Source organism: Mizuhopecten yessoensis, unplaced genomic scaffold, assembly GCF_002113885.1.
Source record: "Mizuhopecten yessoensis strain PY_sf001 unplaced genomic scaffold, ASM211388v2 scaffold5141, whole genome shotgun sequence".
Classification (NCBI taxonomy): Eukaryota; Metazoa; Mollusca; class Bivalvia; order Pectinida; family Pectinidae; genus Mizuhopecten; species Mizuhopecten yessoensis.
This window is the reverse complement of record NW_018405900.1, coordinates 186,782-214,763: the sequence shown is the minus strand read 5'-3', so window position 1 is coordinate 214,763 and position 27,982 is coordinate 186,782. Positions and strand designations below refer to the sequence as shown.

The following is a 27,982-nucleotide window of genomic DNA, read 5'->3' as shown; positions in this document are numbered from 1 at the left end:
ACTGAAACTGTTACATGATCCCTCCCTCCACTGAAACTGTTACATGACCCCTCCCTCCACTGAAACTGTTACATGACCCCTCCCTCCACTGAAACTGTTGCATGACCCCTCCCTCTACTGAAACTGTTACATGACCCCTCCCTCTACTGAAACTGTTACATGACCCCTCCCTCCACTGAAACTGTTACATGACCCCCTTCTTCCACTGAAACAGTATTATGACCCCCTCCTCCACTGAAACAGTATTATGACCCCTTGCTCTACTACAACTCTAGTCCTTGTTCCACTGAGCCTGCAGCATAGCCTTTGCTCTACCGAAAATCTAGTCCTTGATTCACTGAGCCTGCAGCATAGCCATTGGTCTACTGAAACTTTAGTCCTTGATCCACTGAGCCTGCAGCATAGCCCTTTCTCTACTGAAACTGCAGCATGGACCTTCTATTTTCAACCCGCTAACGCGTTAAACTGTTTCCAAAATAAGGTGTCTTACTTCAATTTACCACTTAAAGATAAGATGGATATTAAGGACGAGCGAGACTAGGATTTTGGGTTCGGGTTCGGGTTCCAACAACATTTTTCAATAAAAACGATCTTAACTTTCGTTACATATATTTAGGTTATAAAAATCCCCTATTCAATTATGTGAGGAATTGATGGAGTGCAACTGCGATCGAAGCCTTCCCACTGACTAGTAGTACGTGTCCAAAGACTCGTGCGACACCTTTCTTCTGTTAACACTCCTCCGATGTCTACAATGACACGGCCTCATGTTCTTCTTAATTCACGAACTCACTATTTTACTTTGTTTTCAGGAGTCTAGGATAATTGTGTTGGTGCAGAGAACATGTAACTTTTGTACGGCCACTCAGGTCGGAGTTTCTGGGGTTTGGACACAGAAAATTGACCATAACCTCGAACTGCGCGCTATGAAGAAAGATGGCGTCGTACAACACGCGCGCCCTTTGATGTTGTTGTTTGGGTGGATGGGTGCCAAGCGGAAACATATGCAGAAATACGAGGAATACTATCTTAACAGGGGCTACACTGTGCTGACTGTCTCGGTAAGTAGTTCTATTTCTAATTATTGTATTAAATTTATAAGATTTAAAGGGAATTTGGCAACAGACAAGCCTATACAAGCTCTCTCCCTAAGGTTAGTGGTCATACGAAATAATCACCAATAAGGATAAGTAGAGTTTATTGGAAAATGATAAATGTTTCAAATTAGGAATAACACATTAGCTTAAACGGATATAGATGCATCTGATTTGAAAGAATTGCTTAATAATGGGAACCTACAAATGTAAACTTATGACCATTACAAGAAAGAAGAACTAGCTCAGACTGGCGCCGTGTTTCAAAGAACCACGTGCGGGTGCTCCGTCTCCATTTCCGCTGTTTATCCTTCATATAAATATCCCTATAAAAACATTAACTCTTGCTTCAACAAAATTTCCCTGACAGCAATGGAACTTAGTCTGAATACCTGAATAAAAAGTTTCGAAAATGATTCAGTAATGCTTATTTAATGAGCGATTGAATATCTTCGGGAAATGTTTTTTTTGTGTCACGAAGAAACATGGAGTGACAAACAGATCCACGTCAAACACGTCTAGATAACAATACATAGTCGCTATATGATATTGCCAGATGAGATGTGTTAGAATCCCGTGTCATTTGTCATTTCAGAGTTCTCCTATTGATATTCTAAAACCAGTAAGAGCTCAGGGAATAGCCAGCAAGATTCTCAACCATATTGATGACAGATCACGGAACGTTGGTAGACAGCCAATTCTCCTGCACGGGTTTTCAGTGGGAGGGTATTTGATCGCCGAATTCCATGTAAAATTAAACTCCGAGAAGACCATAGCACGTGATCTGATTGTAGCGCAGGTACTTGATAGTCCAGTTGACTTCGACGGTATTCCAAAAGGATTTTCGACAGCTCTGACCAACAATCCAGCCCTTCGGTTTTTAATTAGGAATTCACTACATCTATACATGAACATGTTTAGGACGAGCGTTTTAGAGTTTCACAAAGCCTCTGAAGCTTTCAAATATAACAAGTACTGCGTTCCTTCGTTGTTTCTATACTCCAAAGCAGATCCGGTCGCTACCCTAGAGACAGTGGAGGGGTTTATAAACGGGTTCGACCAGAGGAAGATACCTGTACAGAGTAAGTGCTGGCACGACTCACCTCACGTGAGCCATTACTATTATTACCCTAGAGAGTACACTGACATCCTCACGTCATTCCTAGATACGTATACACCCGGTACTGCCGATATCGAAGGTCGCCAGGACCCAGATGAAGATGAAGGTCAGCGTAAGATGGTGGTATGACATGTTTTGCAATAGAAATAACTATGTTCGCCATAAACCGAGTCAAAGACGTTCATGGTTATTCTTCGGTGATGTATCAATGTTACATTTTGAATGCGATTTCTGGGCTATGTCTTCATGTCTACATATTTTATAGTCATATTAACTTTAGTTTAATGAAACACGTCCGTAGTCAGAAACTGCTACATAAATTATGACAATATGGTAATAGATACAGAGTGCCAAAGTTAATTACACCACACCATCCGCTGGGGCGCCATTTAAAGATCCATCGGTGATGCTTGGACTAGAAATAGTCTCAATTTCTTTTATTTCAACCAAATTATGTTCCCAGTCAGAAATTGTAACCGCAATAACGTATTAACATGTTTAAATGTAGATCTTTCATAACGTCAAGCGTAGCATCACTGCATTTTATATTTGTAACTAAACTACCTTACCCCCTGCTTTTATGGCCACGTGTCTGTAATACTGCTACAGTGAGAACATCCTCTCGTGGTCGTGCCGTTGCAATTTATGAAATTGTTGAGTTACTGTTTTGTGACAATCAGGCACAAATGGGGCAACAGGAGAAGAACAAATCAGAGAACACTTATAATGTCTATATCTGTAGTCTAATCATTTTGATTAATAAATTTTGGAAACGAAATGAATATTCTTTTTCTATAGTATTATCCAACCGATTTTTACATATTTTACCTCAATGTAAAAAGATTTTGGGTTTTTTCACGCCAAACAACGTAGTCCGAGCATCATTTTCTTGTTGTGTTGTTATTTGATGTTATGTTGGTGTTTACGTACACATCAAATTGTCCGCCTTTTCATTGTACTTTTGTTTTAATGTGACTCTCGCCGAATTCAGCAAAATGACATTAGAGTTGTTAACATCGGTAAGATATGCCGCTCACCATCTTAGAAACTGAGAAATAAATAAAGTTGGCTAAAATGTAGATAATCTGTATAGAAGGCCTACTAAGTTTAAGGCAGCCCGACACGTGACTTATAACTATGTAAAGCTCGATTGCTGTTATCCACAAGGTCAATACCAAGCTCAACTGATAGATGAAAACATAACACACCCTGAACAGTTTCGAAACGATGGGATAATTCCGCTCGACCGAGATTAAATATCATATAATTTAACTTTTTTTCTTTTTTAAAATCGATCTTTAAATGGAAAATTGTAAATACCGAATCTTTATTTATGTCAACTTGTCGAGGCGTTTTGATAAATGAATGCACTATATCATATATATATTTATAAGCCATTCATATTCTGTTATCAAATATTATGCATCTTTGATTTATTTGTTAATAATTTTTGATAATTGTTTATGAAATAAAAATATTACTTAGAAAAGATTGACGTAAATGAAAAATAAAGATAACACATAGACAATATAAGGCATGACCGTACTCATTGACATCAACATTACAACAGTCCGACCGAGTGTTAACTCATTGACATCAACATTACAACAGTCTGACCGAGTGTTAACTCATTGACATCAACATTACAACAGTCTAGCCGAGTGTTAACTTATTGACATCAACATTACAATAGTCTAGCCGAGTGTTAACTCATTGACATCAACATAACAACAGTCTGACCGAGTGTTAACTCATTGACATCAACATTACAATAGTCTAGCCGAGTGTTAACTCATTGACATCAACATTACAACAGTCTGACCGAATGTTAGCTCATTGACATCGACAAAACAACAGTCTAGCCGAATGTTGACCTATTGGCACCGACATTACAACAGTCTAGCCGAATGTTAGCTCATTGACACCGACATTACAACAGTCTAGCTGAATGTTTACACATTGACACCGACATAACAATAGTCTAGCCGAATGTTAACTTATTGACATCGACATTACAACAGTCTAGCCTAATGTTAACTTATTGACATCGACATTATAACAGTCTAGCCGAATGTTTACTCATTCTCACCGACATTACAACAGTCTAGCTGAATGTTAACTCATTGACATCGACATTACAACAGTCTAGCCGAATGTTAACTTATTGACACCGACATTACTACAGTCTAGCCGAATGTTAACTCCTTGACATCAACATTACAACAGTCTTGCCGATGTTAACTCATTGACATCAACATTACAACAGTCTGACCGAATGTTAACTCATTGACATCGACATTACAACAGTCTGACCGAGTGTTAACTCATTGACATCAACCTTACAACAGTCTAGCCGAATGTTAACTCATTGACATCAGCATTACAACAGTCTGACCGAGTGTTAACTCATTGCCATCAACATTACAACAGTCTAGCCGAATGTTAACTCCTTGACATCAACATTACAACAGTCTTGTCGATGTTAACTCATTGACATCAACATTACAACAGTCTGACCGATTGTTAACTCATTGACATCAACATTACAACAGTCTGACCGATTGTTAACTCATTGACATCAACATTACAACAGTCTCACCGAGTGTTAACTCAGTGATATCAACATTACAACAGTCTAGCCGAATTCTTAACTCATTGACACCTACATTACAACAGTCTAGCCTTGTGTTAACTCATTGACATCAACATTACAACAGTCTAGCCGAATGTTTACTCATTCACATCGACATTACAACAGTCTAGCCGAATGTAAGCTCATTGACACCGACATTACAACAGTCAAGCCGAGTGTTCACTCATTGACATCAACATTACAACAGTCTAGCCGAATGTCAGCTCATTGACACCGACATTACAACAGTCAAGCCGAATGTTAACTCATTGACACCGACATTACAACAGTCAAGCCGAATGTTAACACATTGGCACCGACATAACAATAGTCCAGCCGAATGTTTACTCATTGACACCGGCATTACAACAGTCAAGCCGAATGTTAACTCATTGACACCGACATTACAACAGTCAAGCCGAATGTTAACTCATTGACACCGACATTACAACAGTCAAGCCGAATGTTAACACATTGAAACCGACATTACAACAGTCTAGCCGAATGTTAACACATTGAAACCGACATTACAATAGTCTAGCGCAATGTTAGCTCATTGACACCGACATTACAACAGTCAAGCCGAATGTAACGTAGGAAATTAGTTTCGAAACTCTTGAGAAACTATGGATGTCCACCATGTTTAAACCAAACTGTGTTCGTTTCCTCTGTTTGTATTATTGAACATAGCAAGAATACTGTTTACGATGACGTTTGGAAATTAGCCTGCAGACGTCATAATAATATTGAAGATGTGGAAATTTGACTTTAAACCTGATCGTATGGATAGTCTCCACGATAGCTCAGAACTTTACGCACGTCATTTATCAACATGTCAGCAGATGTCATTAACATGAGTAATGGCCTACATCAAAGGTCTGTAAAAACCACCGTACGTCAGATACAAAGACACACTCACAATGTCCTACAGCTATTCTTAAACAATTGCTTTCAAGCTTTCCAACTACATGCAAATATAACAAAAGCTACATTTTGATCAATATAGAAAAGCTCTTCCTTCAGCACGTTCTTGATGTATATCCGCATACAAAAAATATTCTATCTATACATTTTCCATTTTTCGAGATAACAAACTTTAGATGATTACGTGTCTGTGTTATTATTTACACTCTAGAAGTGAAGTTAAGGTATGCAATTTGTAAGTTTTAATAGATCGTTCGACAAATATTAAGTATCCTCTCCTCAAAAATATTTAGTCTCCTACTTTGAGAGTTTTCTTTTCTAAGAAAGGTGAACGACGATATAAATAAATGGTTATCAACTACGTACTTTGGAGCATTTTTTGTGATAAAAACTAAAACGAAATATACTTAGATTAAATCGAGAGAATTATCGAGTTTCCTGGTTGAAAATATATTTGTTGCGTTTGTTATCAAGATTTTCCAGCAGACTTTGGGCATGAGAACAGACACTTCCCCTCTTCTGGCCGACTTATTTTTGTTTTCATGTGAAATTGAGTTCATTGGAGAGCTTATCTGGACAAAAAAATCAAGTCATGTCCTTCAATTTCACAATAACTTTTGTAGGTTTTTCTCTGGTTCACCTGCGGATTACAACTGACGCCAAACACATTTAAATTAAGCAGATTCACTTCATTGTTAATGACGTCATAAGTGTAGTGGCTAGTCGGTATATTGACGTCATTAAATATACTGGATTTATGGTCGTAAAGCACCTTGATTGACAAATTAAATGCCATGTCAAATTTCAAATTAGTGAGAATGAAGGTGTTATGCTAATTGAAATGAGAATAAATGTTTTTAGTAATTGTTTTGAATATATGTGTCATTAGATTTAAAAAAACTCATTTATGAGAAAGCGACAGTCACTTATATAACGTTAAAACTATAATTCATCAGTCATTTAAATAATGTTAAAACTATAATTCATCAGTCATTTAAATAACGTTAAAACTATAATTCATCAGTCATTTAAATAACGTTAAAACTATAATTCATTAGTCATTTAAATAACGTTAAAACTATAATTCATCAGTCATTTAAATAATGTTAAAACTATAATTCATCAGTCATTTAAATAATGTTAAAACTATAATTCATCAGTCATTTAAATAATGTTAAAACTATAATTCATCAGTCATTTAAATAATGTTAAAACTATAATTCATCCAACTTCAGTATATCATGTATTAGTCCTCCTACCGTCTGGCGTCTTCGCACTTATATTTGTGTTCTATATTTTGGATGGTGACCACATTGATAGCTTTATTCAAATGTTTTTCTCAAGAAAATAAGCAACCATAATATGCAAAAACGACATGTTTATTGGAATGTGAGACTTTTAATTTTTCGCTGTGGAGTTGACTTAAGTTGCATTATATATGCGCATGATACACTGTTTATTAGATGATCACGCACACGTAGTTTCTCTCTAAAATGGACGCTTCCTAGTAAGTCTGGCTCGTAACACCCGTCTCTTAGTAGGTCCGGCTCGTAACGCCCGTTCCTAGAAGGACCGGCTCGTAACGCCTGTCCTTTAGTAGTTCCGGTGCGTAACGCCCGTTCCTGAGTAGTTCCGGTGCGTAACGCCCGTCCTTTAGTAGTTCCGGTGCGTAACGCCCGTCTCATAGTGGTTCCATTTGACATGGTTGTGTGACTTTCTATATCTCCCTGGACTCACCTTTTCCAGGTGTGAATTAGCGTCTACTACACAGTCGCTATCACTAGAAATAACAGCGGTAGTATCAGTTTTATCTTTCGCTTCTGAAGTGTCTTGGATTTTAATTTCCGGTATAACATTTGATACCGTATCTGGAATAGATTTTACGGACGAATGTCTTGAAACTGTGTGTTCAGAAGGGTACCCATCGTCAGAGGAATTGTAAGAGTCAACTGAATATATTCCATTTTTTCTGTGTAAATGTTTATGAGGTACATAAAAGCCGTATGGTAGCGAGTTCCTGCCTTCGCTTGCTGTGAAACAATTCAGCTTTTTCCTCAAGCTGCTCAAATGCTTTCTTTTCTTCAATCGTGTTATAGAGAGTGGCATTTCTGTTAGAGGGAGAAAAAAACATAATGAGTTACAACACAGTGGAGAATGTTAAAATGGCATATTTATTCCGTAGGCACGTAAAATGTCATGGTTTGAATAATAGCATTACTCATGGAATAAAACGCCCCAACAGTTACATATATTATCCAATGTAAAATTTCTATTACAAATTCGTATATAAATATCATTATTATCATCGATACTTATGTTTGCAGCTGTATTATAAAGATCAACAACCATAAATCACTCCTTTTTAAAAGATGTACGACACAAAAAGTGGTCTTATCGCTACGTCTCCTTCTATTTCAAAACAGCCACTTTTATTGAACACGTAATGAAGACCACAGTTGCACTAAACACTGACTACAACCCTTTGAAAAACGTTTTTTTTTTTATTTCAAAATATTTTATCAAATCAAATGATTCAATGGGAATTGGGCAACAGGCTATGCCTATACAAGCCCTCTCCCTCGGGTTACATACATTTCAAACAATAACATAATTATAATTTAGAAAAACATCACACAGAAAGGTATAAGATAAAGGTGGAGTGGTGACAGAGGAAACTTGAATACGTCTTTTCAACCACGAGGAAAATACTATCAGAAGGTAAATTGTCAAGTTGAACTTTTATAGCATTGACCAGATGCCTCTACCAGAAGTCACGTGGGGTTACTTCTTCGGAAGCTGTTGACTTGGATTTGGAAATGGAAGTCGAGATATCAGGGCCGCCACAGAACCTGCAGGCAGAATGATATTCATCACATAACCGAGTGTCTATAAAAGTCACGTGACCATGCAATGACGTCATTAAAACCATGCAATGGCGTCATGTTAGTAGACGGTGTTAGTATGGATACATGCTTTTGATCATTCCAGTTTTTCATTCATTTCTAATCCTACGAACGAAACAAACCCTATAAAGATGTGGTATATTTTTCCCCGGTGCTAATTTTATACTGAGAAAATGAACTTAAAGTATATTTTCAAACACATCCCTCACCCAATTCTTGGTTTATTAATACAAAATTACTCAGTGCAGTTCAAGTTTTCCATATGTCATTAGCTCAGTGTAGGAGACTAATAAGTCACATTCCTCTGTGTAAGGTGTCGAACAGTAAACAGCCTATGTGAAATATCCCTATCAAGATCAGTTTACAACATCACCGTAACCACATTCCGTACATGCTACCGGAAGAAAATAAATAATCTTTATACACAAAATAGAAGAAAATCTCTGTATAACAATTAACGATGTTAAATAGTTTTAAGTACAATTCATGAAACAAAATTTCAAGTGCAGAACGAACTAATGGGATCAAAATGCAGACCGCTCATGCAAAGTATACAAATATTAGGATCGGATATCCTTGATAAGTTTTAGTTGTATTCCTTTAATATAAAATTTGTATAAGACTCTACGTTGCATACATGTGATTCTACATTCAATTGTTTGCGATGAATAAGTAGAAACGATCCCGCAAAGAGTTAAGAAAGAATTGATAAAAAATAGTAAAAATTCATCATAACAAACTGTCATGAGGAAATTTTCTTCGCAAAATTTTCATATACAAACCATCAGGGAAAACCCTTCTAAGAAGTCCTTTTGATGCAACTCTCGTAGTAAAATCCTTATATGAAATCATCTTGGTGAAATAAAATATTTCAAAGTTTGCAAAGTTTATAACTTGTAATATTAGAGGAGATTGTAACAACATACATATGTTGTACAGTATTAATGAATGAATAGTAGGACAACGTGCTATGAAGACGGAAAAACATCTTAAAAGAGTGAGAGAACAATGTGTCTACTGACAACAAGGTGTCTACTGACAATAATCTACTGACAACAATGTGTCTACTGACAACAAGGTGTCTACTGACAATAATCTACTGACAACAATGTGTCGGCTGACAATAAGGTGTCTGTTACATTAAAACAGTTGTCTACATCTTACCACATCCCGCTGTCTTCTCATTGATTCTCGACATGGGGATCCCTTCGCTTAAACACAGGTCCCTCAGTATCTTGTTGACATTCTGAAATGAGTGTCGATAGAGCAAAGATAACAAATGTTTACACATTCATTAAACATTTAAGGTATATTTCTTCTTATTATTATTTCGGATTTTTTTTCGGTTACAAATCTATAATTCATTAGCAGAAAACATAAAGTTTGGTCCGACCTATACTTCATAATAAACATAAAAATATACCCTTAGGGTGAATAGCGTCCAATGAAACATAAAAATATACCCTTACGGTGAATAGCGTCCAATGAAACATAAAAATATACCCTTAGGGTGAATAGCGTCCAATGAAACATAAAAATATACCCTTACGGTGAATAGCGTCCAATGAAACATAAAAATATACCCTTACGGTGAATAGCGTCCAATGAAACATAAAAATATACCCTTTGGGTGAATAGCGTCCAATCAAACATAAAAGTATACCCTTACGGTGAATAGCGTCCAATCAAACATAAAAATATACCCTTACGGTGAAAAGCGTCCAATGAAACATAAAAATATACCCTTAGGGAGAATAGCGTCCAATGAAACATAAAAATATACCCTTTGGGTCAATAGCGTCCAATCAAACATAAAAGTATACCCTTCCGGGGAATAGCGTCCAATCAAACATAAAAATATACCCTTACGGAGAATAGCGTCCAATCAAACATATAAATATACCCTTACGGTGAAAAGCGTCCAATGAAACATAAAAATATACCCTTTGGGTCAATAGCGTCCAATCAAACATAAAAGTATACCCTTACGGTGAATAGAGTCAAATCAAACATAAAAGTATACCCTTACGGAGAATAGCGCCCAATCAAACATAAAAATATACCCTTACGGTGAATAGCGTCCAATCACACATAAAAATACACCCTTACGGTGAATAGCGTCCGATGAAACATAAAAATATACCCTTACGGTGAAAAGCGTCCAATGAAACATAAAAATATACCCTTAGGGAGAATAGCGTCCAATGAAACATAAAAATATACCCTTAGGGAGAATAGCGTCCAATGAAACATAAAAATATACACTTACGGTGAATAGCGTCCAATGAAACATAAAAATCTCCCCTTAGGGTGAATAGCGTCCAATGAAACATAAAAATATACCCTTAGGGAGAATAGCGTCCAATCAAACATAAAAATATAACCTTACGGTGAAAAGCGTCCAATCAAACATAAAAATACATCCTTACGGTGAATAGCGTCCAATCAAACATAAAAGTATACCCTTACGGTGAATAGAGTCAAATCAAACATAAAAGTATACCCTTACGGAGAATAGCGTCCAATCAAACATAAAAATACACCCTCACGGCGCATAGCGTCCAATCAAACATAAAAATACACCCTCACGGCGCATAGCGTCCAATCAAACATAAAAATACACCCTCACGGCGAATAGCGTCCAATCAAACATAAAAATACACCCTCACGGCGCATAGCGTCCAATCAAACATAAAAATACACCCTCACGGCGAATAGCGTCCAATCAAACATAAAAATACACCCTCACGGCGCATAGCGTCCAATCAAACATAAAAATACACCCTCACGGCGAATAGCGTCCAATCAAACATAAAAATACACCCTCACGGCGCATAGCGTCCAATCAAACATAAAAATACACCCTTACGGTGAAAAGCGTCCAATCAAACATAAAAGTATACCCTTCCGGGGAATAGCGTCCAATCAAACATAAAAATATACCCTTAGGGTGAATAGCGTCCAATAAAACATAAAAATATACATTACGGTGAAAAGCGTCCAATCAACTTTATTGCATATTATATTTAATGGCTGATATTGGTTTTGATGTTGGTTGTTAGATTTGTTTCAAAAGTATGAAAATCGTTTGAATGGGATTGAATTAGAATAGCATTACCTCAAATACTTTACGTCTTCAATATTGGATAAAGTGTGGCATAATTTGGCGACAAAGCTTATAGAGACAACATGTTTTATGCTGTAAATATAAATAATACAGGTATCTGGTATCGTGACCCGTCCTTCAGTTTATAGTTGGTGGTTTTTGTCGCGTCCTAAACACTTTTTGTTTTCCACGTTCTAGGTCCGAGAGTTTCCAATCATCTTACTTTTTGATACTTGAGGTTTGACTCGGATTCCTCGTGCTTGTCCTCTGCTATCTTTTTCTCTGTGTATATCATTTTCAGCTGGAGATGTGCCTCGTCCATCACCGCCATCACCAAACCTAAGATTATATGCAGCATTCAATTAATTTTAATGCATTTTACTTCTTTAATTTGATACGGGATTGATTTGATAGATTAGCTATAGACAACGAAATTCCCATACATTAATGCAGCAATGTATATGAACTGCTCTCAAGTTTTTTTGATTTCAGCAGTTTAAAAGTCTTCTCAGACTTTCGATCAATTGACGATACCAGAGTTAGTATTTAGTTTGAAAGCGTTTTATTAAAATGCTAGAACAAATATAGAAACGCAGTTGAACAGAAAAAGTACACGTCACTCAGAACAGATGCACTCTATAACTACCTGACTGCCTCGATTGTTGTCAGTAAAATATGAATTCTGTTGTGACTAATATTGAGTTCATGTCTAAGACACATGCACCCAATCTACGTCATATCCAATACGTCAGCTGCAGACATATACTATATATCACTAAAATACGCATATATTCAATTAGCTTGAACCTACTCAATATAATTAATCTTGGTCAAACTTCGTAGCCAGACCCATCAATCATAACTGAATCAGAAGACATGGTGGTTGTACTCACTGTTGGCGACCCTGATCACGCGCCATGGGATGAGGAAGGCCAAGGTCGCAACAGCGTCCTCTAGCGGATATCCCATGATGCCTTTGATGAAGGCAATGTCAATGACAAAGGACGTGACGACAATGAACCCATCAAAAAGCTGAGTAAGACAGAGAAACTCACATTAACATTTGAACAGTTTGTTCTCAAGCCAAATTGAACATGCTTGCAATACTGTGTTGACTCGGAATGAGAGATGAGGGACGCCAGAAGCATTTTTTTTTCTCAACATACTGTAGTTACAAGTATATACATACAAGTTATTTGATGATTGATACATATCTCATCATTGTCAACAAAACATGTTTTACTTCAAACAGCGATAGTTATTGTGTCGTCAGTTAATTAATATAATAAAAACATCACGGGATCAAAACGCAAAAAATGAAATTTGAAATCATAAACAATAACAAACATCAACACCAGAAACAAATGAGACTCTAACAACAAGTTACTAGACCACACAAATTTAAAGCAAAGCCATATGTCTCGAAATTCAAAGGTTCATTTTATCCAGTCACTTCAGGAGAAAACTGCCAAAAAATCACACAAAGAGTATTAGAGTAACACCTTCCCCTCACCCCGCAATAATAAATATCTATTTTATGACAGAAATGAAAATATCCAACCTTAAAATCTTCTCTTTTCACACTTTTTTTTAGGGGAAAAATAATATCTAACTCTTGTGTAGAACGGAGTATTGGAAAACAAATGTATAAGACTATATGTAACTACAAAACGATATATTTTTCATCAGCATGATTACCTTGAAAACTTAAGTGACTTTCAACGTGATTTAAATTCTCATATTAAAGATATTGACCTTCAAAGAGGTTTTGAACATTGCACGGCAGCTTTTGTCTTCAACTTGTATTTCAAAAATATGACATCGGCTTTGTGCATACGTGCAACAGTTTGGAAAAGTTTACTAGTTTTACAGATCAGAAGGAATATTTTCCCAAGATAATGCTGAGCATGACCTACAAGATCAAGTTGAAAATACAGACCCCTGTTATACGAAAATTGTTATTAAGGATGAAGAATTCTTAATTAGGACGTATTGCAATAAATGCATTAAATTGCAATTTAAGTTTTAGAAACGATAATGCGTCACTAAACACAACAGTATTGTAATTGTTATCCGAAGTACTTCGCATGCAAAAGAGGACTTCGTGCTATAAATCCACGATAAACTGCAGAAACACTTTTCATAGATAAGGCAAACTGATATTATAAATAAGAAAGATGTTCAGCACATTAAGAAAATGGAAGCTAGGTTTGTTAAATAAAGACAAGAATGGAAAGGTGTGACTACTCACAATACACAGTTATCCCCTGACCACGTGCACGATTCCGTTTATCTGAACACACCTGTAGTACTATACAATGTTGTTCATTATGACTTCAAGTTTTACTTTTGTTACTGTGGTGGGAAAAACCTACCTTCTGTTTTCAATGATAAATACATTTAAATGAATTAATAGTGACTAGAAAGACTCCAAAATAGAAATCGAAAGGCAAGGGTCAGTCCGATTTCAAACATTACTGTTCGTCCGGTGGTCAAATATATATCAGTGCTACACGGATCATTATTATCATTTCAGTAGGAACTACACATAATGATAAGACTAGGTGACTTGGAACATAAGATCGCCAGTTGGTAATATTATGTTCGGCGACGAAGTGAAAGAAAAACTTTATAGAAGATTGTACAGTAATATATGTCCATTTTGTCCATTTAGGACGCATCAGAGGTATCAAAGGTCAGAGGAATAGAGAACTAAAAAACGTCAGTAAATCTGTCAAAGCACTAACAACCGATTACCCACCAAACATTACAATGACCATCAGGACGCCAGTAAAATTAGGCGCGTCATATAAAGTCAATATTACATCATATAAAATTAAAACTCCGTAAGATACTATGCGCGAAGTGATGATCTGTAGAGGGACAAATCCTAAAATAAATATCATATTAGGCATACATGTATATACAGAGGGTATCTAATGAGTATTAAGATAATATGAGTGATATCAAATCGGGTTGGTTAATTCCTGGAAAAAATGATCGATATCAGCGCGTGATTTTAAAATTAAATAAATATACTTTTCAGAATATGCTGCGGAGTCTATCGTGACCATGCTTTCAAAACAACAAATCGAATTTAGCTCTCTTCATAGACGACCACAGACCAACGCCCAAGCTATTAACACACGTGCAATGGCTCAGCTCTAGTTTAACACAAGGGCCCATACTTATTATTTCGTCAAATAAACCCTTAAAACACACTGAGTAGCAGATAGCTCTTTCATCATTTACTAGTAATCGTTCAGATTGTAGGAAGTTATGAGTATAAGCTGTTTAATTGATTGATTGTTATATAATTAGCTGAGATTTATTTTTCTATGAACTTTATCATATCAAGCATGATGAAGATTTCCTAGTTTGAATCAATATATCTCAATGAACAGCAAAATGTCTTAAAAATACTTTTCATTTAAACATAGTACGCACCAATGGAATAAAGGAATATAGGTCTAAAAGTTAATCACGCAAAACTAAATCCAGAGACAAATCCAAAGAAAAAATTATATCCATTGAAAATGAAAACAACCTGTCATTTCAGGAGAAAGTAATATAACTTTTCATGATGATTTATATACGTTAACTGGTAATGATGAAACAGCATTTTTCGGGAGTTTTGCATTTTAAAAATGTCTCTCTCATAGATAGAAGACTTCAGGTGAATAGGTCTGTTATAACATGCCCGTGAAGTGATTTGTTAATAGATTCTGTATTCACTTAAGCTGGGTGTACTATCAACACATGACTGGAGGACAATTAAAGCCTTTGTGTGAAGTAACCATACGGTATCGGAGATTGTTATAGTTTAGTTACGTACCTCGAACTTCTTCTTGAAAAGAGTGACACCATAGCAGAAAACCTTCAGCAATGTCTACAAATATCAACTGATTATTAAAGATAAGTTTGAATTATGAAATCATAATGGTTTAAAATATATGAAACGTAAATATCCACAATTTGTGGAAGCAACACATTTTTGTTTTCATTGACTTGACTTAAACATTGAGAAACAAACGAATATGTGTCAAACATATCTCTTAAGGTTGATAAGATGCTAGTTAATGCAAATAAATCAATGTTCATATAAATAAAAAAAAAGCAACTGAACATTTTTCTGTATTATTAAACCTACTTACCAATAAGACATGTATTCCGGGTAGTGTTATACCTGCTTACCAATACAATAAGTATTCTGAGTAAAACGTGACTCGCTTACCATTAAAACAAGTATTCCTAGTATTATTATACTGGCTTTATGAAACGCATGCGCGAGGTCCTCCACCAGTGTTGGCTTGTGATCGGCTTCCATGAAAGCGGGTATGTCAGCTTGTGTAAAGTAACTGTCATGCATTCCCGCCATTTCTGCCGATCGTCTGCTCCGGTAAGAGTATGTGCCGTTTATATTGGAACTGAGATTAAGATACACATCAGCTGTCTGGTTGTATGTAGACATAGCACCGATCAGTCTGTTAAACACATCCGACACTGCCTCTATCTCAAGTTCAGTAAATACGGCGGGGAATTTTTCCAGTAATATTCTAGTAAACTTCAATATCAGGCCTCGAGCTTCATGTACCATCTCTGTGAAAGCAAAGCGACAGCAGACATTTCTTCAACGTGAACAGGTGATATTTAAAAGTTCATCATAACATCACAGTTTTCCCATTAATGGCGTTTACATGGTATAGTCTCAACCATACACAGCGTTGTATGATAGTGAACTCCTACAGTCTCAAAATATAATGTCGAGTACGGGCCCTCCCAACACACCTTACATCCCTTTGATAAAATGTATGTCTGAGATGAGCTCACTGAGAACAGTTTACATACCTTTGAGTAAATGTATGTCTGGGATGAGCTCACTGAGCACAGTTTACATTCCTTTGATAAAATGTATGTCGAGGATGAGCTCACTGAGAACAGTTTACATACCTTTGATAAAATGTATGTCTGGGATGAGCTCACTGAGAACAGTTTACATACCTTTGAGTAAATGTATGTCTGGGATGAGCTCACTGAGCACAGTTTACATTCCTTTGATAAAATGTATGTCGAGGATGAGCTCTCTGAGCACAGTTTAGATACCTTTGATACAAGTTAGTCGATGATGAGCTCTCTGAACACAGTTTATATACCTTTGATAAAATGTATGTCGAGGATGAACTCTCTGAGCACAGTTTATATACCTCTGATAAAATGTATGTTGAGGATGAGCTCGCTGAGCACAGTTTACATACCTTTGAGTAAATGTATGTCTGGGATGAGCGCACTGAGCACAGTTTACATACCTTTGAGTAAATGTATGTCTGGGATGAGCGCACTGAGCACAGTTTACATTCCTTTGATCAAGTGTATGTCGAGGATGACCTCTCTGAACACAGTTTATATACATTTGATACAATGTAGTCGATGATGAGCTCTCTGAACCCAGTTTATATACCTTTGGTAAAATGTATGTTGAGGATGAGCTCTCTGAGCACAGTTTATATTTATATACCTTTGATACAATGTAGTCGTTGACGAGCTCTCTGAACACAGTTTATATACCTTTGATAAAATGTATGTCGAGGATGAGCTCTCTGAACACAGTTTATATACCTTTGATAAAATGTATGTCGAGGATGAGCTCTCTGAGCACAGTTTATATACCTTTGATAAAATGAATGTCGAGGATGAGCTCTCTGAGCACAGTTTATATACCTTTGATAAAATGAATGTCGAGGATGAGCTCTCTGAGCACAGTTTATATACCTTTGATAAAATGAATGTCGAGGATGAGCTCTCTGAGCACAGTTTATATACCTTTGATAAAATGAATGTCGAGGATGAGCTCTCTGAGCACAGTTTATATACCTTTGATAAAATGAATGTCGAGGATGAGCTCTCTGAGCACAGTTTATATACCTTTGATAAAATGAATGTCGAGGATGAGCTCTCTGAGCACAGTTTATATACCTTTGATAAAATGAATGTCGAGGATGAGCTCTCTGAACACAGTTTATATACCTTTGATACAATGTATGTCGAGGATGAGCTCTCTGGGCACATTTTACATACCTTTGATAAAATGTATGTCGAGGATGAGCTCTCTGAGCACAGTTTACATACCTTTGATGAAATGTATGTCGAAGATGAGCTCACTGAGCACAGTTTACATACCTTTGATAAAATGTATGTCGAGGATGAGCTCCCCCAACACTAAGGCACAGTCTAGGATGTTCAGTACGACAATCATTAGTAAGACCTTCTTGTTGTGAAGGATTTGTTCTCCAGACCTCCGTATTCTGTTAAAATGTAAAGCCACGGAACATTATGAAATGAACAAATGATCAAGATAAAAATGTTAAACATATCCCAAGAAGGAAAATAGCCAACTTATAGAAAGTATATATATACCATATCCACAAAGAGATCATATACATGAAGATGGCGTTATATGTGCTTTTCTTATCATAGAAAGCATTTAACAAAACGTGAGACCTGCTTCTTTTTTGTGGAAGATTTGAGATGCTCAAAAATACATCTCTGTTTTAAAAGTGTAGTGTGTTTCGATGATGAAACATTCTTCTGGTTTTTGTGTGTGTTTTCATAGAGACGTACTACATTGCACTCTTTGTTTATAATGATAAACTCCTCTGTTTACATTGTGACAATCTCCCATGTTTCTATAGTGATCAATTCCTGTTTTTACAGTGAAATATTATTGATTATGTAGTGACATAATTCTTTATTTCTACATAGGTTGTAAGATAAAAAACACCATGTTTAATCTTGTGAATGAATAAGTACTTTTCCAAATTTCCTTTTGGGTCTTCGGAGTCCCTCTCAATTTCTTCCTCCAAGTTTTGTGCAATCGTGTCCACAGTAAAAGATGGTACAGACATCCGGCGGGCCACATTCTCTACAGCCTGTATAAAGCATGTTAAAGACACTTGATCAGATACCACTGTCACAGTAAAAGCTGGTACAGATATATGGCGGGCCACATTCTCTACAGCCTGGATAAAACATGCTATAGACACTTGATCAGATATCACAGTGAAAGCTGGTACAGACATCCGGCGGGCCACATTCTCTACAGTCTAGATAAAACATGCTATAGACACTTGATCAGATACCACTGTCACAGTAAAAGCTGGTACAGACATCCGAGGGCCACATTCTCTACAGCCTGGATAGAAAATGTTATAGACACTTGATCAGATACCACAGTAAAAGTTGGTACAGGTATCCGGCGGACCACATTCTCTACAGCCTGGACAAAACATGTTATGGCACTTGATCATATACCACAGTAAAAGCTGGTACAGATATATGGCGGACCACATCCTCTACAGCTTGGCTAAAACATGTTATAGACTGATCAGATACCCCAGTAAAAGCTGGTACAGACATCCGACGGGTCACATTCTCTACAGCCTGGATAACACATGTTATGGCACTTGATCATATACCACAGTAAAAGCTGGTACATATATATGGCGGGCCACATTCTCTACAGCCTGGATAAAACATGCTATAGACACTTGATCAGATACCACAGTAAAAGTTGGTACAGACATCCGACGGGCCTCATTCTCTACAGCCAGGATAAACATGTTATGGCACTTGATCATATACCACAGTAAAAGCTGGTACAGACATCAGACGGCCACATTCTCTACAGCCTGGATAAAACAAGTTATGGCACTTGATCATATACCACAGTAAAAGCTGGTACAGACATATGGCGGACCACATCCTCTACAGCTTGGATAAAACATGTTATAGACACTAGATCAGATACCAGGGTAAAAGCTGGTACAGATATATGGCGGACCACATCCTCTACAGCTTGGATAAAACATGTTATAGACTGATCAGATACCACAGTAAAAGCTGGTACAGACATCCGGCGGGCAACATTCTCTACAGCCTGGATAAAACATGTTAAAGACACTTGATCTGATACCACAGTAAAAGCTGGTACAGACATCTGGCGGGTCACATTCTCTACAGCCTGGAGAAACATGTTTTAGTCACTTGATCAGATACCAAAGTAAAAACCGGTACAGATTGAGTGCAAAGCATAAAACCTCGCTCAGAAACCATATACATAGTAAACGACACTTTCACCGCATAATTTCAGGTTAATATTCGAGTGTCGATTATGTCGAGTGTTGATTAAGAAATTTTTAATAATCCCATATATATTTCGTTAAATTGGAGTGATTTACTATAACGGGCTACGACATGATAAAGATTTAAAACATTATGCTACCATTGATTGCAACGGTGAAATAGTTGTATTGGTATAACAACCGTAACATATCAAACACTATTGTATTGAAATTAATACATTTATGCACATGACTATAGCTGATTAAAAGAAACGTATACAAATTATACAACGCATAGTGATAAATATATTTAGTTCAGGCTCAGACGAATGACTGTATATTAAGAAACATATCTATTTCTGGTGTAACTACCCAATTGCCTGTTGATAAATGTGTTAGTAATGTGATAACCAAACGGAACGCATGCTTCACGAAGTACAATATAATATCTAAGACTGAACCAGCAATCAGTTTAGCAACTTGAAATTTACGTTTCAACAAAATATTACATACCAACAATTTCTGTGACAAACCTCGCGATACAATCCAGGAGCTCATTTTGTGGTCGTGTCAAGGTGTTTCTTGTACCGTGTATCATTCGTTATATAATTCTGGTGTCATAGGCTGATAGCTTGTGTAAATGGTACAAACCGGCATATGCACCTTGTGCTTCTTAATTATATATGCTCAGTATGCATTGTTATATTTTATGTGTATTTCCCTTTGGGGATCTGGTTTTAGAAATTCATCAACATGACAAAAACTCCTATCAAACAATGTCTTGAAGTCAATAGGAATACATAAACCACACAAACACAAATTACCACATATAGCACAACAGATACATACTTCTATAAAGTTAGTGAGCAAGTAATCTGAAGAAAATTATTTAATGGATGAAAGAACCGGCGAATAGTTCAAAACCATAAATAGAGAAATAGATGTAGAGCGACATGTTAAATGACAAGAAAAGACCTAGAGAAATTTAGGGAAAATTAAATTGAATTAAATGTCGATATATTTTAAAACCGTAGGGAGCGATCATCCAGGTATTCATATGTAAACTAAGACACTCAGGGGATGATGAAATAAAATAGGTACTAAACATACAGATTACGGAAGTTAAGGAGCAATCAAAAACATCTTTCAGGTGAGAGTCAAAATAAAACCAAGGTATAGAGATACAGAGACAACTACTAAGGAGGAAATCAAACAAATCTCTTCGATGGGAATCAAAATAAACCATTATATAGATATACACTGACAACGTCAATGAAAGTGTCTCTCGCTACGGCGCCTTACTGCTGAAACAGAATTATTACAATGGAAACAAAAACTAAGTACTCACAACACCATCATTCGGCTCAAAATCAATAAAACTATGGCAAAAGACGAACGAACGAAAGCTAGAAATGGAGACTTTTGAAAGAGGAAAATAAGGAAATTAAGACCAGGTGTTTCGGAATGGTAAGCATAACAAAGTTATAGCAAAATCTACAATTTGAAATTAAATCTTTTATCTTATATTTGTTTCTTAAAATTTTAAAATTATATTTTATTTGTGATTTTTAAGTAAGTATGAATGATTTGTCTCCGTCTGAAATACCACAACAGGAAAAAATCAACTACTAGAATAAGAAGTACGTGTAAGAATACATCTATTTAATCTATAGTCTGTCAAAGCTGATAGCCGAACACTGTAAACAATTCACCTTTCATGGCCAGTTCGTTCGTCTACTTAGGACTCAATAGTTACACTAAAGGTCAAAGGAATGAAATATGTATCAAGTGATCTAAAAAATTGTAAAGTTTAGCGACAAAAGAGAAGTGTCAATAACACACTTACTGGAGTAACATAAACAACTTCCCGATTTTTTTAAAATAATGTAAACCCTGTCAGAAAAATATCAAGAAACAAGGTTACGGCTAACCTAGAGGAAAGAGAGTCAACCAGCATTGTCAATCATCTTCGGCTAACCTAGGGGTTTATATCAAATAATCTATCCTCCTTCACATTAAATAAGTTTTCTATTTTTGTTCGTTATTTCCATTGTTCTTACAACTCATAATAGAAGTTCCGTTTCGAATATTTCGGTGACAGGAAGAGTGGGTTTTAGTTAGCTTCGGGCAAGCCTATCAAATTTCTTTTTAAATCCCGAAATCACCTTTTCACCATATTTTCTTATGAAGCCTTGCCCTCGTCTTTGCATCTTGAGGGTCTTTTGATCAACCACTGTGTTTGACAACAATTTGTTTGCCTACAGTGCCTTTGAGTTAAATAATATTGGCGTCAGTGTGTCTTTGTTACCTAATAAACCTACTTGTCAGAATTAAAATTTACATGCTAAATAGGTATAAAACTACATTAGTCGAGCATGCACGGCCCATATATACAAACCCCACATTAACCATTCCAGCAGGATTGTCAAAATCTGGGAGATCAGCCAGTACAAAAATAATTAATCGACACTTCATATATATATAAAGTAACCTGAGAAATTGCTCCACTATCGATATAATTACGTTCGTTTAAAGCTATAGTGTACTTTTATACAGGTAGATACAATGCATGCTTGTCTTTTATCTTCCTTGTCAAGAAAAGATAATACACATGCTAGTCCCTGTTGGTATGTGACCCTGAGCAATTACAAATGGTGACAGAGAGATACAACAAGAAAATGTGAAAGATTATCACAGAAAAGACACGTCTGATGATATCAGTCACTATGATATAAAAAGCTCAGTCATGACCGAAATGTTTTTTTTACTGTGTTACCTATAGTTTGATTCACCTGTAATTACTTAACATCTTACCACGTTATCTCAAACATCCCCGTGTATTTGTAAGGTGGGTTACAATCAGCTCCGATATAAATCCAACACTCCTACCGGCACTTAAGGTGACAAATTTAACACCATTTCATCAAAATTAAGTCCCCAATTCGAATTTAATATCAAAATTGATTTAAATCCGTGGGAGGGACTAAACAATGGAGCAAGTTTATCAAACCCTGGTTAAAATACTCTTTGAAGATGAACATTAATATTGATTGTGTTAATATGTCCAGCAGAAAAAACCCAGCTTATTATCGGGAATTTATTTGTGTACATAACGGATCAACATAGAAAATACTGAACAAGCTCCGGTATGTGAATTAAGCTGTGATATGGATATGTATTTATCATTAGTGAAAGCTTGTTTTTTACTACTGTTGACATAAACGTTAATGATAGTGAAGGTAAGTTATCAGATTTGTCCTAGGATTTAGTAGCGTGGTGACAACTGTTTACATCCTGTAAGTATAGTGTTTAAATATTGGAAAACTATCATTTGGCACATTAATATGACAGATTTTTTTAAGAACAAACATGTATAATTCACAAAATATGATTACATAAAGAATATATATTTATTACCTATCATGCATTACACAGAAATTATGTTCATGCTTAGTTTACTAAGTATAGCATCAAGGTACAAATATAATGAAGGCACATATCATGCAAAAACTTTTCATCTGAAAACAAAATCATGATCATTCACTTTATTATCATTATCCGCACATTGATGTCATGGTAATATATTTGTAATATCACCCAGACATCATAGAAATACATGTACCTATTAATTATCATTTGAAGATTTTTTTTTTTTATTATTGTAATAATTTTCCTCATTTTGTGACAGTTATTGATATTTATTAGATATGTACTAATAACTTATACTAGATAGTATTCCAGTTATTTATATTACAATGTATTATTAAGTTTAATGAAATACCAGTTCTTGTGCTTCTTTTCATGTTTTCGTTCGAGATATTTCGACGTTTTTAAAAACCATATGAAAAATGTATTTTATGGGTGATATTACATTGATGATCTTAGTTCAAAATACATTTTATGACATCATTTCATTGTTGTCAACTCATATAAAATATTCATGCATCATACATGTATTTAATTGCAGTCATTTCTATATTAAAATATATCGATCAGTCACGCACCATGACGTAACTTTCAGGAAACAAGTCACGCTGGCATTTACTGAAGTTAATGTATATTACACGTGATGGCCACTGAATTGGACATATAAAGAGGAAAATGCCAAAAATTGCCACGATAAGTTTGATAAGGCAGGCTTATTTGCATTTTTTACCAAATTAAATCTAAGTCGTAAAAAATGATTTCTTTCCACGCACTTGTTCAAATGCGCGAATACTTTGAGGCAAACATCATGTTATTACATATTTATTATTTTCGTCATATGCATACTTATTATTATTATCTGCTTACAGACATCATATCAAAATTATTTATCCCTAATTTGTTGGAGGGAAATTTAGTTTAGCAAATCCTCCATCCCGTATCGCTCATAATTTCTATCCAAATATTCTCTATCAAGTATTTTTCGAGATTCAATATCTTTACAGAGTTTACATTCATAAGACATAAAGTGAAATAGGTTTACATCATCAACTCGATTTACAACCGGGTGAAGGTTTGGTATGTATAACAGCACACGTACCCACAAAGAGACTAAAGCCATGACATGGTATAACCACACACTTAACAGTGAACAGGAGCGACACCACAAACATTAAGACACGAGGGCTCCGTTCAGTGATTCAGTAGTGGTGGGGTGAATGAGTGTGTTTAATTCAAGTGTAAAATTCTCCGTTAAAATATTTTTATACCAAGAATGTTACGGAGTGAAAAGGTGTCGTGACCTAACTGTCTATTCTTATATCAGACAATACATACAACAACAAAGACTGACTCTTAATCAAATTAATGTAGATCAATATCGGGTATGTACATATGCATCTTTGGGGGAAATGACAGACGCTAGCTTTGGGTGGAAAGGGATTTTGATGGGGGCACTGTTATGTTTTTTAAATGTATATCTCAATTATGATGAGAGTGAGCTTGATGCAGAAAAATGATCTCGATACAGATGCTGATATTTTTATTTGGGAAAAAAACCAATACAAAGGTGTGCTGAATGCAGAGAAATGATATCGATATAGATGCTGTAAATTCTTGAATTAATATTACAAGTAAACCTGACGAAGGAAAGTGATATTGCTATTGAGCTGATATTTGTTTCTTGGGATAAAACATAACAAACTTGAGCTTGGTTTAGAGAGGTGGTATCGATAGTTGTTAGATACTGTACTGGAGAAGTCATACGTAGAGGTATACTGACCAGCACGGCTCGGTACGCGTATGAGGTCCGTCTCCTGTCCATCCGACAGTGACCAGCCCGGGGGTAGTCGGGGTCATCGTTACACTGGTTGTTGTTCCCATTCTGTAGGTGATATTCCTCCTCCTCCATTTCCCTTTCACGTTGGTTACCTCCGTAGGCTTGGCGTTGAAGGGATCACGGGAACGGTGGTAAAGACTCCCACTGTTGTATATGGTCTAACGCTCCACTGATCTGACATAATAATTGCAAAATAATTGATATATCAAACATAACGACATAATGTGAATTAATAAATCAACTGTTTCTAATATACGTTTATAGTGTGTAATTTTATCAGTCCTCGTTCAAAATACTCTATATTAATCCCTTTTAGGACCAGATACCATCCGTATGAAAGGCCAACTGAAATGCTTAAATTGCCGTAATGACCACTGCCTGCGCTCCAAAAAATCTCCCACTTTGTTTTCATTGGCAGGTATTGTGCTTAATCTGTAGTATTGAAACCGTGAAAGTATACAAGTACCACACACTCACTGTTTGGTTAGTGGATATGGCGTGCTGGTTCTGCCTGCTCAGGGACATCGCTTGGTCACTTAAAATAGTTAATGGGGGACTGCAGTACCTTGGTATAGTTACTGCAAAAGTAACCTGCCGTTTTACTGTGAACGACTATATGGTTTGAATTAAAATTAACAATAAGAGTAATGCCAGAGGCAACCAATTAAGTCTGTACAAGGGTCGTGACCCTCGAAAGTACATGGTAGTATCGACAGTAAGTAGAGGGACATATAACGATTGCTGTCATTAGATGTAGTAGCTGAATAATAAGTAGCTCGTTATGGAATCAACATCAGTGTCCTGAACATACATCACGTGTAACCGTATGTATAGGAGTATGTGATGTTAATCTTCCCTCAAAGTATTCCACATATGTTACAGCAATGCCAGGTAGAAGACTAGTGCATTACTAATATTACCTCATCCTCTTAAATACAGAATTTATAAAATTAATTATATTTTATACTATCAGATAAAAGTGCTCGATTTGAGTGATAAATGCGATCCTCTTATATTACTATGAACAATCATCAGTATCTGTCTGTCTGTCTGGTCTGTCTGTCTGTCTGTCTGTCTGTCTGTCTGTCTGTCTTTTATATATGTTGATCATAACACGAAGCTGGCATATAAAGATGCATATATATATGATATATAGATATCTATAGTCAAATATGCATATATAGGGGAATACATGAATTTTAAAACAGTTTTAAATTTAAAAAAATGCACAACTATATGAAGCACGTGTAGATACCATTAATAAATCCATTTACAATTTATACAATGCATATCGGACATAGATTAATTTGTATACTCATTATCTATCATTAAATATTTTACAATGCTGGTATTGAAATAACCTAGATATATATAAAAGAGTGTCAATATCACAAGCATTAAGTATACTAATTATTAATATTTAAAACATAACACATATTTTCTCTGACCTTGCCTTATAGTTAGTATGGCAACGGGCATACATGTATCAAGAAAGCAACATATAAATTAGGTATTAGACAAGGCTACTACCTACCAGAGCTGAAACATTTAACTATCCGACGTGGTGCTGTGATAAATGTGTGTAGTTATCACTAACGGCGAGGATTTGTTTAAAACTTTTATGTAAATAGTCTAGTACAAAAACATAGATAAGTGTTACCGCACAAACATGTAATTACTAAGTGCGAGGTTCCTTCCAGGTTAACACAGTGAGCGTGTATTGCTCCAGACCGTTAAAACTTTCTTTGTTATCTTAATCAAGGTACAAACGGTAGACGCATTACAGCAGTGATCTCACTCTAGATCACTCCAGGCAGTTACACTTTCTCTGTTATTTTACTCGTGTAAAGACAAGTCATACTAACAACAGGTAAACAGGAAACAGTACCACTTCAGTAAGTCATACTATATATGTTATCTAACAACAGGTAAACACCAAACAGTACCACTTCAGTAAGTCATACTATATATGTTATCTAACAACAGGTAAACACCAAACAGTACCACTTCAGTAAGTCATACTATATATGTTATCTAACAACAGGTAAACACCAAACAGTACCACTTCAGTAAGTCATACTATATATGTTATCTAACAACAGGTAAACACCAAACAGTACCACTTCAGTAAGTCATACTATATATGTTATCTAACAACAGGTAAACACCAAACAGTACCACTTCAGTAAGTCATACTATATATGTTATCTAACAACAGGTAAACACCAAACAGTACCACTTCAGTAAGTCATACTATATATGTTATCTAACAACAGGTAAACACCAAACAGTACCACTTCAGTAAGTCATACTATATATGTTATCTAACAACAGGTAAACACCAAACAGTACCACTTCAGTAAGTCATACTATATATGTTATCTAACAACAGGTAAACACCAAACAGTACCACTTCAGTAAGTCATACTATATATGTTATCTAACAACAGGTAAACACCAAACAGTACCACTTCAGTAAGTCATACTATATATGTTATCTAACAACAGGTAAACACCAAACAGTACCACTTCAGTAAGTCATACTATATATGTTATCTAACAACAGGTAAACACCAAACAGTACCACTTCAGTAAGTCATACTATATATGTTATCTAACAACAGGTAAACACCAAACAGTACCACTTCAGTAAGTCATACTATATATGTTATCTAACAACAGGTAAACACCAAACAGTACCACTTCAGTAAGTCATACTATATATGTTATCTAACAACAGGTAAACACCAAACAGTACCACTTCAGTAAGTCATACTATATATGTTATCTAACAACAGGTAAACACCAAACAGTACCACTTCA

At 35.8% G+C, this 27,982-nt stretch overlaps 2 protein-coding genes across 11 annotated transcripts in view; one reads left to right on the top strand and one right to left on the bottom strand.

Moving 5' to 3' along the window:
* LOC110450281 (transmembrane protein 53-A-like) overlaps positions 1 to 2,992 on the top strand; it is a 9,071-nt gene extending 6,079 nt beyond the window's left edge. The window contains exons 2-3 of the mRNA XM_021497737.1: positions 813 to 1,061; positions 1,690 to 2,992. Of these exons, the coding sequence (XP_021353412.1) occupies positions 813 to 1,061; positions 1,690 to 2,343 (903 nt within the window). The 3' untranslated portion in view covers positions 2,344 to 2,992. The remainder of the gene's footprint in view (positions 1 to 812; positions 1,062 to 1,689) is intronic.
* Positions 2,993 to 7,139: 4,147 nt separating this feature from the next.
* LOC110450231 overlaps positions 7,140 to 27,982 on the bottom strand; it is a 36,666-nt gene continuing 15,823 nt past the window's right edge. For 3 of the 10 annotated variants that reach the window (XM_021497606.1, XM_021497608.1, XM_021497611.1), the window contains exons 2-10: positions 25,103 to 25,333; positions 18,587 to 18,705; positions 17,957 to 18,081; positions 16,014 to 16,378; positions 15,615 to 15,668; positions 12,673 to 12,811; positions 12,003 to 12,118; positions 9,838 to 9,919; positions 7,140 to 7,878 (exon numbers count right to left, since the gene is read on the bottom strand). In XM_021497606.1, the coding sequence (XP_021353281.1) occupies positions 7,424 to 7,878; positions 9,838 to 9,919; positions 12,003 to 12,118; positions 12,673 to 12,811; positions 15,615 to 15,668; positions 16,014 to 16,378; positions 17,957 to 18,081; positions 18,587 to 18,705; positions 25,103 to 25,231 (1,584 nt within the window). In that variant the 5' untranslated portion in view covers positions 25,232 to 25,333 and the 3' untranslated portion in view covers positions 7,140 to 7,423. Of the gene's footprint in view, positions 7,879 to 8,535; positions 8,620 to 9,837; positions 9,920 to 12,002; positions 12,119 to 12,672; positions 12,812 to 15,614; positions 15,669 to 16,013; positions 16,379 to 16,729; positions 16,736 to 17,956; positions 18,082 to 18,586; positions 18,706 to 25,102; positions 25,334 to 25,636; positions 25,738 to 26,693; positions 26,749 to 27,982 lie in introns of those variants that run through there. The other 7 variants (XM_021497607.1, XM_021497609.1, XM_021497610.1 and 4 more) reach the window with 7 other exon arrangements.